This window comes from Ranitomeya variabilis, chromosome 2 (assembly GCF_051348905.1).
Source record: "Ranitomeya variabilis isolate aRanVar5 chromosome 2, aRanVar5.hap1, whole genome shotgun sequence".
Taxonomy (NCBI): domain Eukaryota; kingdom Metazoa; phylum Chordata; class Amphibia; order Anura; family Dendrobatidae; genus Ranitomeya; species Ranitomeya variabilis.
The window spans coordinates 15,017,629-15,037,634 of NC_135233.1; the positions used below are offsets into that span (position 1 = coordinate 15,017,629).

Below are 20,006 nucleotides of genomic sequence, written 5' to 3' on the forward strand. Positions count from 1 at the left end.
GGCTCAATGAGAAAACGGTGACGGATGCGTATCCCATGCCGCGTGTGGATGAGCTGTTAGACCGGCTGGCGGGGGCAAAGTATTTGACCACCATCGATCTATGCAAAGGCTACTGGCAGATTCCCCTTAGTCCTGAAGCTATTCCCAAGTCTGCATTTGTCACCCAGTTCGGCTTATTCCAGTTTTGAGTTATGCCATTCGGGATGAAGAATGCCCCGGCGACCTTCCAGAGGCTGGCTGACCGGCTTCTGGATGGTCTCCAGGACTATGCTTGTGCCTACCTGGATGACATCGCCATCTACAGCGCGACATGGGAAGAGCATCTAAATCACCTAGAGACAGTATTGGACAGGATCCACAAGGCCGGAATCACCCTGAACCCAAACAAGTGTCACGTGGGCAAAGCAGAGGTTCAGTATTTAGGGCATTGGGTGGGAAGTGGGAAACAGCGACCAGAACCAGCCAAGATTGAGGCAATAGCCAAATGGCCCACCCCACGCACTAAAGCCCAGGCGTTTCTAGGGACAGTGGGGTATTACAGGAAATTCGTCCGCAATTACAGCAGCATAGCCAAGCCCCTCACTGATCTGACCCGTAAGAACCAACCCCGCCAGGTAACCTGGACCCCAGAGTGTGAGGAAGCCTTCCGCCAGCTAAAGGACGCCCTCACCAATACCCCTGTATTGGCCGTACCCGATCCAACTAAACGTTTCCTGGTTCACACAGACGCCGTTTCCTTGTTCACACAGACGCTTCTATGTTTGGATTAGGGGCAGTACTGAGCCAAGTCGGGCCGGACGGCCAAGAACACCCGGTAGCTTACCTGAGTCGGAAACTACTGCCCCGTGAAGTAAGCTATGCGGCCATCAAGAAGGAGTGCCTGGCAGCAGTATGGGCACTCAAAAAGTTACAACCATATTTGTATGTTTGTCTCTTCTTGTAGGAGGGTCAGCTGCTTGTCTCTTCTTGTAGGAGGGCAGCTGCTTGTCTTTTCCTATAAAAGATCAGCTGCTTGTCTCTTCTTGTAGGAGAGTCAGCTGCATGTCTCTTCTTGTAGGAGGGTCAGCTGCTTGTCTCTTCTTGTAGTAGGGTCAGCTACTTGACTCTTCTTGTAGGAGGGTCAGCTTCTTGCCTCTTTTTGTAGGAGGGTCAGCTCCTTGTCTCCTTGTAGGAGGGTCAACTGCTTGTCTCTTCCTTTAGGAGGGTCAGCTGCTTGTCTCTTGTTGTAGGAGGTCAGCTGCTTGTCTCTTGTAGGAGGGTCAGCTGCTTGTCTCTTCTTGTAGGAGGGTCAGCTACTTGACTCTTCTTGTAGGAGGGTCAGCTGCTTGTCTCTTCTTGTAGGAGGGTCAGCTACTTGACTCTTGTAGGAGGATCAGCTGCTGGTCTCTTCTTGTAGGAGGGTCAGCTGCTTGTCTCTTCTTGTAGGAGGGTCATCTTCTTGTCTCTTCCTGTAGGAGGGTCAGCTCCTTGTCTCCTTGTAGGAGGGTCAACTGCTTGTCTCTTCCTTTAGGAGGGTCAGCTGCTTGTCTCTTGTTGTATGAGGTCAGCTGCTTGTCTCTTGTAGGAGGGTCAGCTACTTGTCTCTTGTAGGAGGGTCAGCTGCTTGTCTCTTCTTGTAGGAGGGTCAGCTACTTGACTCTTCTTGTAGGAGGGTCAGCTGCTTGTCTCTTCCTGTAGGAGGGTCAGCTGCTTGTCTCTTTTTCTAGGAGGATCAGCTGCTTGTCTCTTCTTGTAGGAGGGTCAGCTGCTTGTCTCTTCCTGTAGGAGGATCAGCTGCTTGTCTCTTGTTGTAGGAGGTCAGCTGCTTGTCTCATGTTGTAGGAGGTCAGCTGCTTGTCTCTTCTTGTAAGAGGGTCAGCTGCTTGTCTCTTCTTGTAGGAGGGTCAGGTGCTTGTCTCTTCTTGTAGGAGGGTCAGCTGCTTGTCTCTTCTTGTAGGAGGGTCAGGTGCTTGTCTCTTCTTTTAGGAGTTTAGCTGCTTGTCTCTTGTAGGAGGGTCAGCTGCTCCTCTCTTCTTTTAGGAGGTTAGCTGCTGCTCTCTTTTTGTAGGAAGGTCAGCTGCTTGTGTATATATGGGTGAGGATATTCTGCTTGTCTCACCCTGTAGGAGGGTCAGCTACTTTTCCTTACCAGTGTAGGTTCATCAAGTTTTGCTAGCCTAAGAAAATATCAGTTGCATGTCCATCTCAAAGGTTAAAAGAAAAAAAGAGCCCCCCTCCCCCTCGAGAAGGTATTAAAAATATAAAATAAAAGTCCCAACAAAGGAAGACTTACTTTGCAAGAAGAAAGTTTAGGGAATGTGGAGGAAAAAGTTGACTGAAAGAGACAATATGTCATGTTTGCCGCCTTCAATTGTGCACTAGGTTTTAGTTGTTACCAAATATTTCTGATTTTTCGTTCTGTGTATTGGAAGACAGTAGGGTGTGACTGCAGAGTGTGTGGAATGGGAGACCTTCCTAAGTTGGGCCCCAATTTATGCACTTCTCACATTGGTGGTTTTCTGGATGGAGTGTACAGGGGTGTAACCAGGGCTTGCATTAGTGGGGTCGGACCTGCATTTGGGGTACAACTCAAATCTCCCGGCACATGAGGTTTTTGACCACCTGTGCCAACAGAAGGCACTGCCCAGGTGCCGTCCAAGGCAAGACTGGATCTGGCTGTAACTACCAGCGTAGCAGATATAGTGAATATCTGAACTATAGTAGTGCAGAGGGGCAGAAGGGCATTATTGTCGATCATGGGGGGGGAGTGTGAAAACTTGGGAAGCATTTCTAGAATGTTGATATGCCCCTGCAGCAGAGGGGTCTTACATAAGAGTTGCCCTACCAGTCAAACTGGTCTGGACTGGTACTGACCCAGTTACATCCTCTGCGCTGCAGAGTTTACAGGACGGTATGGCAGCTGGAGCAGTCACTACTGTATGATTTATGTATCTGGACGGCATAAAGTCAGAATCTACGGTGCTTCCCGGCATTCACATTACTGCTATGTCTACAGCTAAGATTGATGCCAGAACAGGGACCCAGGAGCTGCGCTCAGCAGGGAGGGGATTCCCTCTCCAAGAATAAGTGAGCAGAGCGAGCAGCAGAACCGCGGTGCCTGGATCACAATATTACAACATTACAATGTGCCCGCAGCGAAGACAATAACCCCAGAATTAAAATGGGAAGCGAACCCGCTGCAAGCAACAAGGAGACGAGGCCGCAGGCGGACAATTCACTGATTATTGTTGTTATAGGGAATGGAGGGCGAATTATAGAGCGTGGAATTTCCATTTTCAGTGTCGAGCGTCAGATGTAAATTATCCTGTAATGATGGAATAATGAATATGAGGGTCATCCCAATCATGTCCGACGCTCCCTTCCTAGAAACTCTGTGGAGCAATGAAAATAGTAACTGGCAATATCAATGCATAATAATAAGAACCCGGGCGAGGAAGAACCGAGCAGATCCGTCTCCTCCATCATTACCATGATGATACCTAGAAGGAGCCTGGCAGCCCAAAGTGACGGCATCAGCCGAGCACATTACCATGCAATGGATATAGTCACTGCAACAATCACCTTTATTTATCCAATCACTGACTTTCTGCCGCAGAGGCTGAAGTCTAATAAAAAATGCTAATAAGGCGTGTGGTGAATCCTGGGTGTGGCCAAGAGGCTACATCCACTGGTCGTGCATGACCCTATCTCCTTCACCGGCGATTAACAACCTGGCTCATCACAGCTTACTCTACAGCCAATGCTGACAATCACCAGTCAGGCCGAAATGGAAAGGCCAGTGGGAAACATGGTGCACTGCGCCACTCCCCCTAGTGGTGGCTGCAGACAGGATCTTATCATGTATCTCTGTATACAGGGAGCTCCCCCTAGTGGTGGCTGCAGACAGGATCTTATCATGTATCTCTGTATACAGGGAGCTCCCCCTAGTGGTGGCTGCAGACAGGATCTTATCATGTATCTCTGTATACAGGGAGCTCCCCCTAGTGGTGGCTGCAGACAGGATCTTATCATGTATCTCTATATACAGGGAGCTCCCCCTAGTGGTGACTGCAGACAGGATCTTATCATGTATCTCTGTATACAGGGAGCTCCCCCTAGTGGTGGCTGCAGACAGGATCTTATCATGTATCTCTGTATACAGGGAGCTCCCCCTAGTGGTGACTGCAGACAGAATCTTATCATGTATCTCTGTATACAGGGAGCTCCCCCTAGTGGTGACTGCAGACAGGATCTTATCATGTATCTCTGTATACAGGGAGCTCCCCCTAGTGGTGGCTGCAGACAGGATCTTATCATGTATCTCTGTATACAGGGAGCTCCCCCTAGTGGTGGCTGCAGACAGGATCTTATCATGTATCTCTGTATACAGGGAGCTCCCCCTAGTGGTGGCTGCAGACAGGATCTTATCATGTATCTCTGTATACAGGGAGCTCCCCCTAGTGGTGGCTGCAGACAGGATCTTATCATGTATCTCTATATACAGGGAGCTCCCCCTAGTGGTGACTGCAGACAGGATCTTATCATGTATCTCTGTATACAGGGAGCTCCCCCTAGTGGTGGCTGCAGACAGGATCTTATCATGTATCTCTGTATACAGGGAGCTCCCCCTAGTGGTGACTGCAGACAGAATCTTATCATGTATCTCTGTATACAGGGAGCTCCCCCTAGTGGTGACTGCAGACAGGATCTTATCATGTATCTCTGTATACAGGGAGCTCCCCCTAGTGGTGGCTGCAGACAGGATCTTATCATGTATCTCTGTATACAGGGAGCTCCCCCTAGTGGTGGCTGCAGACAGGATCTTATCATGTATCTCTGTATACAGGGAGCTCCCCCTAGTGGTGGCTGCAGACAGGATCTTATCATGTATCTCTGTATACAGGGAGCTCCCCCTAGTGGTGGCTGCAGACAGGATCTTATCATGTATCTCTGTATACAGGGAGCTCCCCCTAGTGGTGGCTGCAGACAGGATCTTATCATGTATCTCTGTATACAGGGAGCTCCCCCTAGTGGTGGCTGCAGACAGGATCTTATCATGTATCTCTGTATACAGGGAGCTCCCCCTAGTGGTGGCTGCAGACAGGATCTTATCATGTATCTCTGTATACAGGGAGCTCCCCCTAGTGGTGGCTGCAGACAGGATCTTATCATGTATCTCTGTATACAGGGAGCTCCCCCTAGTGGTGGCTGCAGACAGGATCTTATCATGTATCTCTGTATACAGGGAGCTCCCCCTAGTGGTGGCTGCAGACAGGATCTTATCATGTATCTCTGTATACAGGGAGCTCCCCCTAGTGGTGGCTGCAGACAGGATCTTATCATGTATCTCTGTATACAGGGAGCTCCCCCTAGTGGTGGCTGCAGACAGGATCTTATCATGTATCTCTGTATACAGGGAGCTCCCCCTAGTGGTGGCTGCAGACAGGATCTTATCATGTATCTCTGTATACAGGGAGCTCCCCCTAGTGGTGGCTGCAGACAGGATCTTATCATGTATCTCTGTATACAGGGAGCTCCCCCTAGTGGTGGCTGCAGACAGGATCTTATCATGTATCTCTGTATACAGGGAGCTCCCCCTAGTGGTGGCTGCAGACAGAATCTTATCATATATCTCTGTATACAGGGAGCTCCCCCTAGTGGTGGCTGCAGACAGGATCTTATCATGTATCTCTGTATACAGGGAGCTCCCCCTAGTGGTGGCTGCAGACAGGGTCTTATCATGTATCTCTGTATACAGGGAGCTCCCCCTAGTCGTTACTGCAGACAGGATCTTATCATGTATCTCTGTATACAGGGAGCTCCCCCTAGTGGTGGCTGCAGACAGGATCTTATCATGTATCTCTGTATACAGGGAGCTCCCCCTAGTGGTGGCTGCAGACAGGATCTTATCATGTATCTCTGTATACAGGGAGCTCCCCCTAGTGGTGGCTGCAGACAGGATCTTATCATGTATCTCTGTATACAGGGAGCTCCCCCTAGTGGTGGCTGCAGACAGGATCTTATCATGTATCTCTGTATACAGGGAGCTCCCCCTAGTGGTGGCTGCAGACAGGATCTTATCATGTATCTCTGTATACAGGGAGCTCCCCCTAGTGGTGGCTGCAGACAGGATCTTATCATGTATCTCTGTATACAGGGAGCTCCCCCTAGTGGTGGCTGCAGACAGGATCTTATCATGTATCTCTGTATACAGGGAGCTCCCCCTAGTGGTGGCTGCAGACAGGATCTTATCATGTATCTCTGTATACAGGGAGCTCCCCCTAGTGGTGGCTGCAGACAGGATCTTATCATGTATCTCTGTATACAGGGAGCTCCCCCTAGTGGTGGCTGCAGACAGAATCTTATCATGTATCTCTGTATACAGGGAGCTCCCCCTAGTGGTGGCTGCAGACAGGATCTTATCATGTATCTCTGTACACAGGGAGCTCCCCCTAGTGGTGGCTGCAGACAGAATCTTATCATGTATCTCTGTATCCAGGGAGCTCCCCCTAGTGGTGGCTGCAGACAGGATCTTATCATGTATCTCTGTATACAGGGAGCTCCCCCTAGTGGTGGCTGCAGACAGGATCTTATCATGTATCTCTGTATACAGGGAGCTCCCCCTAGTGGTGGCTGCAGACAGGATCTTATCATGTATCTCTGTATCCAGGGAGCTCCCCCTAGTGGTGGCTGCAGACAGGATCTTATCATGTATCTCTGTATACAGGGAGCTCCCCCTAGTGGTGACTGCAGACAGGATCTTATCATGTATCTCTGTATCCATGGAGCTCCCCCTAGTGGTGACTGCAGACAGGATCTTATCATGTATCTCTGTATACAGGGAGCTCTTCCTAGTGGTGACTGCAGACAGGATCTTATCATGTATCTCTGTATCCAGGGAGCTCCCCCTAGTGGTGGCTGCAGACAGGATCTTATCATGTATCTCTGTATACAGGGAGCTCCCCCTAGTGGTGGCTGCAGACAGGATCTTATCATGTATCTCTGTATACAGGGAGCTCCCCCTAGTGGTGGCTGCAGACAGGATCTTATCATGTATCTCTGTACACAGGGAGCTCCCCCTAGTGGTGGCTGCAGACAGGATCATATCATGTATCTCTGTATACAGTGAGCTCCCCCTAGTGGTGACTGCAGACAGGATCTTATCATGTATCTGTATACAGGGAGCTCCCCCTAGTGGTGGCTGCAGACAGGATCTTATCATGTATCTCTGTATCCATGGAGCTCCCACTAGTGGTGACTGCAGACAGGATCTTATCATGTATCTCTGTATACAGGGAGCTCCCCCTAGTGGTGGCTGCAGACAGGATCTTATCATGTATCTCTGTATCCAGGGAGCTCCCCCTAGTGGTGGCTGCAGACAGGATCTTATCATGTATCTCTGTATACAGGGAGCTCCCCCTAGTGGTGACTGCAGACAGGATCTTATCATGTATCTCTGTATCCATGGAGCTCCCCCTAGTGGTGACTGCAGACAGGATCTTATCATGTATCTCTGTATACAGGGAGCTCCCCCTAGTGGTGGCTGCAGACAGGGTCTTATCATGTATCTCTGTATACAGGGAGCTCCCCCTAGTGGTGGCTGCAGACAGGATCTTATCATGTATCTCTGTATACAGGGAGCTCTTCCTAGTGGTGACTGCAGACAGGATCTTATCATGTATCTCTGTATACAGGGAGCTCCCCCTTGTGGTCGCTGCAGACAGGATCTTATCTTGTATCTCTGTATACAGGGAGCTCCCCCTAGTGGTGACTGCAGACAGGATCTTATCATGTATCTCTGTATACAGGGAGCTCCCCCTAGTGGTGACTGCAGACAGGATCTTATCATGTATCTCTTTATGCAGGGAGCTCCCCCTAGTGGTGACTGCAGGCAGGATCTTATCATGTATCTCTGTATACAGGGAGCTCCCCCTAGTGGTGGCTTCAGACAGGATCTTATCATGTATCTCTGTATACAGGGAGCTCCCCCTAGTGGTGACTGCAGACAGGATCTTATCATGTATCTCTGTATGCAGAGAGCTCCCCCTAGTGGTGACTGCAGACAGAATCTTATCATGTATCTCTGTATGCAGGGAGCTCCCCCGAGTGGTGGGTGCAGACAGGATCTTATCATGTATCTCTATACAGGGAGCTCCCCCTAGTGGTGACTGCAGACAGGATCTTATCTTGTATCTCTGTATACAGGGAGCTCCCCCTAGTGGTCGCTGCAGACAGGATCTTATCATGTATCTCTGTATACAGGGAGCTCCCCCTAGTGGTGACTGCAGACAGGATCCTATCTTGTATCTCTGTATACAGGGAGCTCCCCCTAGTGGTGGCTGCAGACAGGATCTTATCATGTATCTCTGTATACAGGGAGCTCCCCCTAGTGGTGGCTGCAGACAGGATCTTATCATGTATCTCTGTATACAGGGAGCTCCCCCTAGTGGTGACTGCAGACAGGATCTTATCTTGTATCTCTGTATACAGGGAGCTCCCCCTAGTGGTGGCTGCAGACAGGATCTTATCATGTATCTCTGTATACAGGGAGCTCCCCCTAGTGGTGGCTGCAGACAGGATCTTATCATGTATCTCTGTATACAGGGAGCTCCCCCTAGTGGTGGCTGCAGACAGGATCTTATCATGTATCTCTGTATACAGGGAGCTCCCCCTAGTGGTGGCTGCAGACAGGATCTTATCATGTATCTCTGTATACAGGGAGCTCCCCCTAGTGGTGACTGCAGACAGGATCTTATCATGTATCTCTGTATACAGGGAGCTCCCCCTAGTGGTGGCTGCAGACAGGATCTTATCATGTATCTCTGTATGCAGGGAGCTCCCCCTAGTGGTGACTGCAGACAGGATCTTATCTTGTATCTCTGTATACAGGGAGCTCCCCCTAGTGGTGGCTGCAGACAGGATCTTATCATGTATCTCTGTATGCATAGAGCTCCCCCTAGTGGTGGCTGCAGACAGGATCTTATCATGTATCTCTGTATGCATAGAGCTCCCCCTAGTATTGGCTGCTGGTAGGCCGATATGTATCATGTGGAATTTTGAATGTTTGCATAATTTTGGGCCTATTTGATGTAACAATAGCATTTTATCATGGAGGTTCATGGGGTGCAGGACTTGTCAACCATTCCTGGTTCTGAGAACATCCTTGCTGATGAAATATCGCCTCTCTATATACAAATTATAAGACATTTCTGACAGTGAGAATTCGCCTTAATCAAAATTGGGTTAAATATTTGAAAAGGATAATGACCCAACAGGACGGACAGAATGTTCCGGAAAGCCATTGTGGTATCCGGCTGAAGTTTATTGTAACTGGTGGTTTGTTACGGGTTCAATCTATGTTTGTCCTGTGGAGATGATCTCTCCTCAGAATGAAGCTTTGGAACAACCCCAGGGAAGGAATTTACAGATATGAGAGAATTGTTCTCATTACTTTCCTGAGGCTGTAACACGGGGAGATGTATCATATCCATATTGTTAGGTATTAATAATCCCGAGATCACATTCTGTGTCCGCTGATCATATAATCTTTTATTACATTCTGTATATTAGACTATGTGTAACGTTCCTGTAATAAGGAAATGATTATCCTCTGTAATTTCCATGTGCTGATATCATGTATGACGCAATCAGAAGACACGGATCAGGGGATGGTTATTAATGATCAGATTCTCATTTTTTTTCCCCTTATTTTCCTTCTTTTGTTTTTTTTCTACAAGATTCTCCTCATCTTCTCTTTCTTGTCCATTTCTTCTTCCGGTCTTTATCATTCATATTCAGGTTGTTTTTCTTCTCTTGTTCTTTCACTTATTGTCGTCATGTTCTTCCCCATTTCTATTTTCTTATTCTCCATCTTCCTCTTGTTCTCCTTTTTCATTTCTTGTCCGCCTGTTTTTTTTTCTATTCTTCCTTTTTTTTCTTTTTCCTCTGCTATTTTGTCTTTTACGGTTTTGGTTCTTGTGGTTTTTTTCTATCTTCCCTTCTTCCTCCTCTTTATCTTGTTTTATGTCTTGCTGTTGTTCCACTCTCTCTTTTGTTTCTTGTCTTTCATGTCTTAATATTCTTTTTCTTCCAGATCTTTTCCCTCTTCAGACTTTTTCTTTTCTAGCATCTGTTGACTTTCACACTTTATTTTGTTTGTATTTTTTTTGGCTTTTTAGTGGATTATTAGTAAATATCTTCTATGAAATAACAACCTGATTTATGTTGTTCCTCTGTTACGTACCAGGTGTTGCTAACGACAGCTACAAATCTGTTATGTTGGGACGTTTTGCAGAAGGGATCACACCAGATACCGAGAGCAAGGGTTCACCTACTTTTACCACTCACAGATGAGGGATATTGGAGCATTTTCCTTAATAATAAAATTACAAAGTCTTAGATTTGATTTGTTTCCTTATCGACTTTTACGTCTTGTCTGAAATTGTGATGTAGTTTTTGGTTAAATTTATGTAGAAATATGCAGAATTCTGAGGCCACGTGCACACGTTGCGGAAATGTGTGCGGATTTTTCCGCACTGATTTTGGTAAATCCGCAGGTCAACCGCACTGCGGAATTACCGTGGGTTTTTTTGCGGTTTTTGTGCGGATTCCACCTGCGGTTTTACACCTGCGGATTCCTATTATGGAGCAGGTGTAAACCGCTGCGGAATCCACACAAAGAATGAACATGCTGCGGAATAAACAATTCTGTGTTTCTGCGCTGTATTTTGTTCAGCATGTGCACTGCGGATTGTGTTTTCCATAGGTTTACATGAACTGTACAACGCATGGAAAACAGCAGAGGCCAATCCACTACGGATTCGCAGCAAAAGCCGCAATGTGTGCACATACCCTGAAGGGTTCACAAACTTTCAAGCACCACTGCAGAACTTTCCTGCCGATATGCTGTGAATGTAGGAGATGGGTAGAGTCGCCGGTCTCTGTTCTGTGCGCTTTCACCTATTAGGCCTCGTTCACACGTCAGTGTTTGGTCAGTGTTTTTCATCAGTGGTTGCTTGTAACAAATCACGAGTGGAACTTACAGAGAAAAAAACGCTAATTGACAGATTGACACCTGTTCTGCTTTATGGAAACATTTATGTTTTGGCATAAAAACACTGATACGTGTGAATGAAGACTTATACAGTTACCATTAATGTGCAGCGATATAATAACCTCCTCGCTTGTAGGTTTCACAAGGAGACGAGTTTAAGGGCAAATGTGCAATGAATATGGTAATTATCGACAAGGAGGGTCATAAGGAGACTAGTAAATCCTGCAGTAGACGCAGCGTCTCTGCGGACGTCCAAAGTCAAGAACTTTTAGAGATGAAGTCCCATTAGAACCGTCGACACCGCAGCGCCGATACCTGAGGCCGGAGCGCGCAGTGATGGGACATAGACTTATAATATGGGGAATACAAAGCCCCCTAGTCTGACGCCCCGTCATCACCTGCCGCAGAAGGGAGATACCCAGAAATGTAGCGCGAGGTCTCCAATCTTCATCGGACACAAATGTATCTCATGAGCCTCCTAATGTCACAGTGATACATTGTGTCCAATCTCTGCAGCAGACGAACTGCAGCTGCCAGTGCCCAGTATTGGAAGTCAACGTGTCACGTTTCTCCTTGCATTCGACCCTTTTTCAAGCTTATGAGGTAGTGACGCCGAACACATAAATACAACATAGTGACATCATCACAACACATACCCTATGACATCATCACAAAAAACAATGACCTACAACATCTCTACAAGACGTAACCTTCAGACACTGCCGATACTCCCCCAAGGACAGTGAGGAAAAGTGACTGTATCACAGAAGTCTTGTGATCTAAATGATCACTGTGGATCCTTGTATGTGGCATACGTGGCTGCACAATTAACCCTATGTGACCCTACGGGGCGCCCAGAGCTCGTTCTGCTGCTCAGACTTTGTGAACAGCTCTGCCCGGCTGTGAGTGACGCTGCACTCTCTCCTCTCTCAGCTGGAAGTCCCAGCGCACAATCCAGTGTTACTGTCATTATCTGGTTTCCATAAATCAGGAGAAGATGGGAATAGATGAGACTTAGCAATATTTGTAACGTTTCTCCTGGTGAAGAGTGACATATCAAGCCTGACATACCAAGGTGAGGAGACTTTAAAGCCTTGAAAAGCTCCTCTGGGAAATTCATAGAGGAAGAGGACTAGAACTCTAGCGCCACCTATAGGAAGTAGCAATCGTAAAAGTCAATATCGACCGTCCAACGAGCCTTGTCGCATGACTCAGGATATGGGACAGTATCACGCTCTTCACGCTTTCGCGGCCGTTAGTTCCTAGTTCCCTGGATTTAGGATCTCTTACATTTTTCCAGATTCAGAATCTCCGTAGAACCCAAATATTTATCCAAAATAAAACAGCAAATCACAGACTGGTAGGAAGGAGAAGAGGGGGATGCAGCTGCAGTTTGTTATATGAAGTTACATAAAGGGGAGCAACGGGAGGAGACGGCGAAAAGGAAAAAGACCCTAATGTGGGTTTCAGATGACTTTTATGCTTCACATCTCAGGGATCATGCGGACGGCTCAGTCCAGTCACAGACGGCAATGCACGGACTGACCGCAGGTCTCCTGGAGCAGGACAGCCGCATAGAAATATAGGACGCTCAGGTCGGGAGACCCACAGCCAGTCTATGAACAGACTGAGAAACGCATGAGGACCACGGGCCGAGAACCACGGATTGCATGGTCTGCATGAGCCCTGACACTCACCTATGGCTGTCAGGGTGTGGACCGTACTGACGCGTTCCTGCCCCTGAAGACAACAATGGCGTGACGTGAACGACAGGAGGGTCCTCACCCCTACACACATGCAGGAGGGGCCGTTAGGTTTCTGCCATATCAGTCATGGACTAGAAACACACCGCTGCTGTCTTCCAAGAACAGCGCCACCTCTGTCCACAGGTTGTGTCTGCTGTGGGAGCTCAGGTTTATTAAAGTAAACACAATAATGGGGACAATCTGTCAATGGTCAAAATACGTCTGAAAAATTTGTGACCTGCTCCAAACAAATCCAGCAAAATGGTGCCCACCTCCCCCTCCCAGCTGCTGTATTGAGGGATTGTAAAGGAGACCGGTCAGCTGTAAGGTCAGGATAATGTTTTGTTACCCTTCTGATTATTATGGCCTGGATTTTGTAAGACTCCAGAGAATAATAAGGAATAATCATTTTCCATTTAATAAATTTGAAGCAAATCAAAATTTCTGGCCAAATTTGACCCAACTGACCACCCGAGGTTCGGCAGACGGGTAACCTGACGTCTTACTCTATTGTGCTGGACGTTGGCTGAGACATTGTGGCCCGGTGTACGGAGCGGCCATCAGTTACCTCTTCTGTACGTTCGCTGCATCCATTGTATCATTTCTAATAGATTTAGGGATGAGTCCGCGCCTGGAACTTGTCATGATGTCGACCCTTCTTAGAATGGAGAACATGACGACTGCAAACAGGAGGCAGCAATTTGTCCAGACCCGGCTTCAGATGGAATTTCATCAGGATAGAAATTCATTAGTCTGATAGATGAACCCCGAGACCCATCAATCCCACAGATAGTGATGAGAATGGAGCGGTGGTCCGGTGCCATAAGCCTCCGGCGGTGTTATATTGATCCAGATCTGATTTATGGGGAACATTCGAGTAATGAAGAGAAGCAAATGTTTGCTTTAAATCATTTTGGGAATATGATTTAATATTTTATGCCAAAGACACTTCACAAGAAGAAAGAGTGAAAAAAAGATACAAAAATGTCTCAAGGGCAATAATATTAGCAATAAGCCTTCAATATCGATTATGAGCCGCAGACAGGAGAATCCGCTGCTCCTCATGTTATCACAGTGGCTCGTGTCTTGTCCTTCTCTTGTTCTCTTGTTCTTCTCTTGTTCTTCTCTTGTTCTTCTCTTGTTCTTCTCTTGTTCTTCTCTTGTCCTTCTCTTGTCCTTCTTTTGTCTTTCTCTTGTCCTTCTCTTGTTCTCTTGTCCTTCTTTTGTCTTTCTCTTGTCCTTCTCTTGTCCTTCTCTTGTTCTTCTCTTGTTCTTCTCTTGTCCTTCTCTTGTTCTTCTCTTGTCCTTCTCTTGTTCTTCTTTTATCTTTCTCTTGTCTTTCTCTTGTACTCTTGTCCTTCTCTTGTTCTTCTCTTGTTCTTCTCTTGTCCTTCTCTTGTCCTTCTTTTGTATTTCTCTTGTCCTTCTCTTGTCCTTCTCTTGTTCTTCTCTTGTTCTCTTGTCCTTCTCTTGTTCTTCTCTTGTCCTTCTCTTGTTCTTCTCTTGTCCTTCTCTTGTACTCTTGTCCTTCTCTTGTTCTTCTCTTGTCCTTCTCTTGTCCTTCTTTTGTCTTTCTCTTGTCCTTCTCTTGTTCTCTTGTCCTTCTTTTGTCTTTCTCTTGTCCTTCTCTTGTCCTTCTCTTGTTCTTCTCTTGTTCTTCTCTTGTCCTTCTCTTGTTCTTCTCTTGTCCTTCTCTTGTTCTTCTTTTATCTTTCTCTTGTCTTTCTCTTGTACTCTTGTTCTTCTCTTGTTCTTCTCTTGTTCTTCTCTTGTCCTTCTCTTGTCCTTCTTTTGTATTTCTCTTGTCCTTCTCTTGTCCTTCTCTTGTTCTTCTCTTGTTCTCTTGTCCTTCTCTTGTTCTTCTCTTGTCCTTCTCTTGTTCTTCTCTTGTCCTTCTCTTGTACTCTTGTCCTTCTCTTGTTCTTCTCTTGTCCTTCTCTTGTCCTTCTTTTGTATTTCTCTTGTCCTTCTCTTGTCCTTCTCTTGTTCTTCTCTTGTTCTCTTGTCCTTCTCTTGTTCTTCTCTTGTCCTTCTCTTGTTCTTCTCTTGTCCTTCTCTTGTACTCTTGTCCTTCTCTTGTTCTTCTCTTGTCCTTCTCTTGTCCTTCTTTTGTCTTTCTCTTGTCCTTCTCTTGTTCTCTTGTCCTTCTCTTGTTCTTCTCTTGTCCTTCTCTTGTTCTTCTCTTGTCCTTCTCTTGTTCTTCTCTTGTCCTTCTTTTGTATTTCTCTTGTCCTTCTCTTGTCCTTCTCTTGTTCTTCTCTTGTCCTACTCTTGTTCTTCTCTTGTCCTTCTCTTGTTCTTCTCTTGTCCTTCTCTTGTTCTTCTCTTGTTCTTCTCTTGTCCTTCTCTTGTCCTTCTCTTGTTCTTCTCTTGTCCTACTCTTGTTCTTCTCTTGTCCTTCTCTTGTTCTTCTCTTGTTCTTCTCTTGTTCTTCTCTTGTCCTTCTCTTGTCCTTCTTTTGTATTTCTCTTGTCCTTCTCTTGTCCTTCTCTTGTTCTTCTCTTGTTCTCTTGTCCTTCTCTTGTCCTTCTCTTGTTCTTCTCTTGTCCTTCTCTTGTACTCTTGTCCTTCTCTTGTTCTTCTCTTGTTCTTCTCTTGTCCTTCTCTTGTCCTTCTTTTGTCTTTCTCTTGTCCTTCTCTTGTTCTCTTGTCCTTCTCTTGTTCTTCTCTTGTCCTTCTCTTGTTCTTCTCTTGTCCTTCTCTTGTTCTTCTCTTGTCCTTCTTTTGTATTTCTTTTGTCCTTCTCTTGTCCTTCTCTTGTTCTTGTCTTGTCCTACTCTTGTTCTTCTCTTGTCCTTCTCTTGTTCTTCTCTTGTCCTTCTCTTGTTCTTCTCTTGTCCTTCTCTTGTCCTTCTTTTGTATTTCTCTTGTCCTTCTCTTGTTCTTCTCTTGTCCTACTCTTGTTCTTCTCTTGTCCTTCTCTTGTTCTTCTCTTGTCCTTCTCTTGTCCTTCTCTTGTTCTTCTCTTGTTCTTCTCTTGTCCTTCTCTTGTATTCTTGTCCTTCTCTTGTTCTTCTCTTGTTCTTCTCTTGTCCTTCTCTTGTCCTTCTTTTGTCTTTCTCTTGTCCTTCTCTTGTTCTCTTGTCCTTCTCTTGTTCTTCTCTTGTCCTTCTCTTGTTCTTCTCTTGTCCTTCTCTTGTTCTTCTCTTGTCCTTCTTTTGTATTTCTCTTGTCCTTCTCTTGTCCTACTCTTGTTCTTCTCTTGTCCTACTCTTGTTCTTCTCTTGTCCTTCTCTTGTTCTTCTCTTGTCCTTCTCTTGTTCTTCTCTTGTTCTTCTCTTGTCCTTCTCTTGTCCTTCTTTTGTATTTCTCTTGTCCTTCTTTTGTCCTTCTCTTGTTCTTCTCTTGTCCTACTCTTGTTCTTCTCTTGTCCTTCTCTTGTTCTTCTCTTGTCCTTCTCTTGTTCTTCTCTTGTCCTTCTCTTGTTCTTCTCTTGTTCTCTTGTTCTTCTCTTGTTCTTCTTTTGTCTTTCTCTTGTCCTTCTCTTGTCCTTCTTTTGTTCTTCTCTTGTCCTTCTCTTGTTCTCTTGTCCTTCTCTTGTTCTCTTGTCCTTCTCTTGTCCTTCTCTTGTTCTTCTCTTGTCCTTCTCTTGTTCTTCACTTCTCCTTCTCTTGTTCTTCTCTTCTCCTTCTCTTGTACTCTTGTCCTTCTCTTGTCCTTCTCTTGTCCTTCTCTTGTTCTTCTCTTGTCCTTCTCTTGCTCTTCTCTTGTTCTTCTCTTGTCCTTCTCTGGTTCTTCTCTCTTCGTTCACAACGTCCACTTCTCTCTTCTTTCTACTTTGATTCTTTGTGTATCTTCTCTGAAAGTTCTGATTCAATTGTCATTCTCCTTCTCTTTATCTCTAAGGTCCACTAACAAGTCTTTCTCCTGATACTGATCTTGGCTTCTGATTTTCATCCTCTGATGCTTGTTTCAATCTCTTCTTCATGGTCACTACGACTTCAATAACTTGTATTTTTCTACAGATATTGAAATTATTGTTGGCTACTGTATCATCTTTTCTTCCTTTTTTTTACTATATCTTGCTTTTCCTTGATTTTGCTTTTCCTCTTTCATTCTATATCTCTGCTCTTTTTCTGTTCCTCTCATGATAATTTTCTATATATATACTCTTATGATGTTCTATAACTGTTTTTCTGACATTGACTTTCGATAATTCTGCCCTTCTAACAATAATGTTCTATATGTTTTCTTCTTTCGATGACTTACTATAACTTTATTCTTCTTCTGGTGACTTTCTAAATCTGTTCTTTTTCCAATGACTGTGTATAACGCTGCTCTTTCTCAGATTTTCATTCTTTTCTCTCTTCTTCTGATGACTTTCCATCAGTCTTCTCTTCTTCCTATGACTGTTCTTCCATTTACTTTTTATACCTTCTTCAATACACTTCCGTACCTTGGATCTTTTTCTGATAATTTTCTATAACTTTGCTCAACTTTCACAAACTTTCTGTACGATATCTCTGGTCTTTCAATGACTTCCTATAACATTCCTTAATCTTACTTTTCTTTAGAAGACTTTCTATAACTCGGCTCTTCCTCTGTTGACTTTCTATAACTCTTCTCATTTTCTGATGAAGGAAGAGCCGAGTTACAGAAAGTCATCATTCATCTCTCTTTGCAGAAGTCACTTCTTTCTCTCCATTTTTCTTGCACTCACTGACTGTCTCTCTGTTTTCTCTTAGGGGTGCCGATGCTGTTCGTCCTCCCGTGGGGTGTAGTCAAGTACCTGTATGAAGATGATGGGTGCGTTTATGCTCTTATTGCCCCCTTGTCATTCCTCCTGGGTGGGATTTCATGTACTGAGGTTTACATGTAGCAGATGCTCCTGGGCTTCCAAGAAGATGCCGTATAAATGGCTGATAGCAGGCACGGGCGCCGGACAGATTGAGTATTCAGGAGCTGCAGGTTACGCTTCTGCCCATAATATGCTGGGGGGCTCTGTGTCTATGTCGTCTATGTGAGGTTACAGGCAAATACTGAGACGGAGCCCCTCATGATAACGAATGCTGCCTCCATTACAGCGGCTCTCCCAGATTCATGAGTGGCAGGTGTGAATAGCTGTACATTAATAAAATGACCGATTTCTGGCTCTGCTCTTTATGCAGGAGCAGCGCCAGACTCCTCTGTCCTCCTCCTCCTGACTCCTTTATCATCCTCCTCCAGCCTCCTCGGTCCTCCTCCACTTCCAAACTCCCCTGTACTCCTCCTCTAGACTCCTTTATCCTCCTCCTCCAGACTCCTCTGTCCTCCTCCTACAGCCTCTATTGTCCTCCTCCTCTAGCCTCATCAATGCAATGCATACACCTAATCATTGGATCCAGGGTCCACTCCGTCTCACTTGTTGGCTGTTGGTGCAGGACACCCATGAGCCGACATGGGGGGTGGGAGGGAATCTTTATCCTGCGCCCAGCTGTGGAGCACGTAATCTACTATAACAAGGGGTTCTCTATTAACCCTTCCCAGTCTCTTCACTGCTTTATTCAAATGAAATCATTAGTATTTGTACAATATATCATCGTCCTGCGCCCCCGGGGACCGGATCCCCCGTGTACCCTTCTCAGTAATTAATTAGTAGCGATGACGATCGCCTTAGCGCTGCCATGTCAGGCCCCGGGAGAGGAGGCGTAATTACATCTCTGCGCCAGGAGAACCGGATTCTGTGGCAGTTGATAAGTGACATAATCCTCGTCAATCATCCGCCCGCCGCCTGCTCGCGAATAATTCCGCTCTCAGCTCCATTACTATCTGCTCAGTGTCCTCAGCCGCAAAAGCGTCAATCACAAGGAGACGTCACCATCCAGATCTCCGTTCTTTCTTTATTTTTTCCCCTTTTTTTATTCTCTGCCTTTCTTCATTCATGACCTTTTTTTCCTTTCATGTTACTCCGTTTTCACCCATTCCTTCTTCATCTACTTCCTTCATCACTACCTCTCTTTTCCTACCTTCTTTCCAGACTACTTCCTTTGTTTTTTCCCTCTCCCTTACCTCCCTTCTTCCATCTTTTCTTGTTTTTCTTCCTCTTTCTTCCTTCCCTCTTTCCTTCCTCCATCCCTCCCCTCCCTTTCAGGCACCTTCCCATCATTCCTTCGCTCCTTCCCCCTCCATCCCTTCCTCCCTACCTCTCTTCCTTCCTCCTTCTCTTTATTCCTTCTTCCCTTCCTTCCTCAGTCTCTGTATTCCTTCCTTCCTTTATTTCTTCTTTTCTTCCTTTCTTCCCTCCTCCCTCACTTCCACTCTTTCTCACCTTTTCTTTCGTCTTTCCTTCTTTCTTCCCTCCTTTTCCCTCTTTTTGTCTTTGCTTTTCCGTTTCCCCTATAATTCAGCTTTTCATCTTTGTAAAAAAAAATATCAATCAGTTTGTAAAGAAAACGTACGGGATTTTCTAAGGATTTTTGCCTCAATTCCTCAAGACTTGCTCTTTATAGGTCACTCTTGATGAAAGCAGCAAGATGCGCCAAATTCAATCATTCATTAATAGTTGGGCGCCTCTTAATGAATTCGGCACATCTTTCAGGTCAACACCGCAAGAAACCTCATCCTATCTGGGCTGAAGCACATTCCCGTCATAGTTTATGTCACATGTGTGAAGTAAATTCTGGTGAATTTGTGGCTCGCGCTCGACCACAACCCTTTGACTAGACTACACCCACTTTTCAATGTTGTCGTTGCGAGACAAAACTGGCATGAGAACATCAAAAGGTGGAAACATTTTTCAGCAACTCTGAGAAAACTATTGGGTGAATTGGGGGTCTTTGCAATGACTTTCCTCTCTGTTTTCAGCTACTCTGCTTGCTGTCATAGAATCATAGAATGTTAGAGTTAGAAAGGACTTCCAGGTGCAGGAGTCACTAAACCATCTCCTATATCTGACCTCTGTTTGAAGACTTCCATTGAAGGAGAACTCACCACCTCTCGTGGCCGCCTGTTCCTCTCATTGATCACACTCACTGTCAGAAAGTTTTTTCTAATATGTAATTTGTTTCATTCCATTGCTTCTCGTGTTTCCATGTGCAGATGAGAATAACTATGATCCCTCTACACTGTGACTGCCCTTCAGATATTTGTAGACAGCTATTAAGTCTCCTCTTAGCCTTCTTTTTTGAAAACTAAACATTCCCAGATCCTTTACCCGTTCCTCGAAGGACATACTTTGCAGTCCGCTCACCATTCTGGTCGCTCTTCTCTCAACTTGCTCCAGTTTTCAATGTCTTTTTTATATTGTGTTC

General features: G+C 45.7%; 1 protein-coding gene across 1 annotated transcript in view; it reads left to right on the plus strand.

Moving 5' to 3' along the window:
- GLP1R (glucagon like peptide 1 receptor) overlaps window positions 1-20,006 on the plus strand; it is a 385,527-nt gene that overhangs the window by 339,035 nt on the left and 26,486 nt on the right. The window contains exon 8 of the mRNA XM_077282033.1: window positions 17,463-17,523. Coding sequence (XP_077138148.1) covers window positions 17,463-17,523 — 61 coding nt within the window. The remainder of the gene's footprint in view (window positions 1-17,462; window positions 17,524-20,006) is intronic.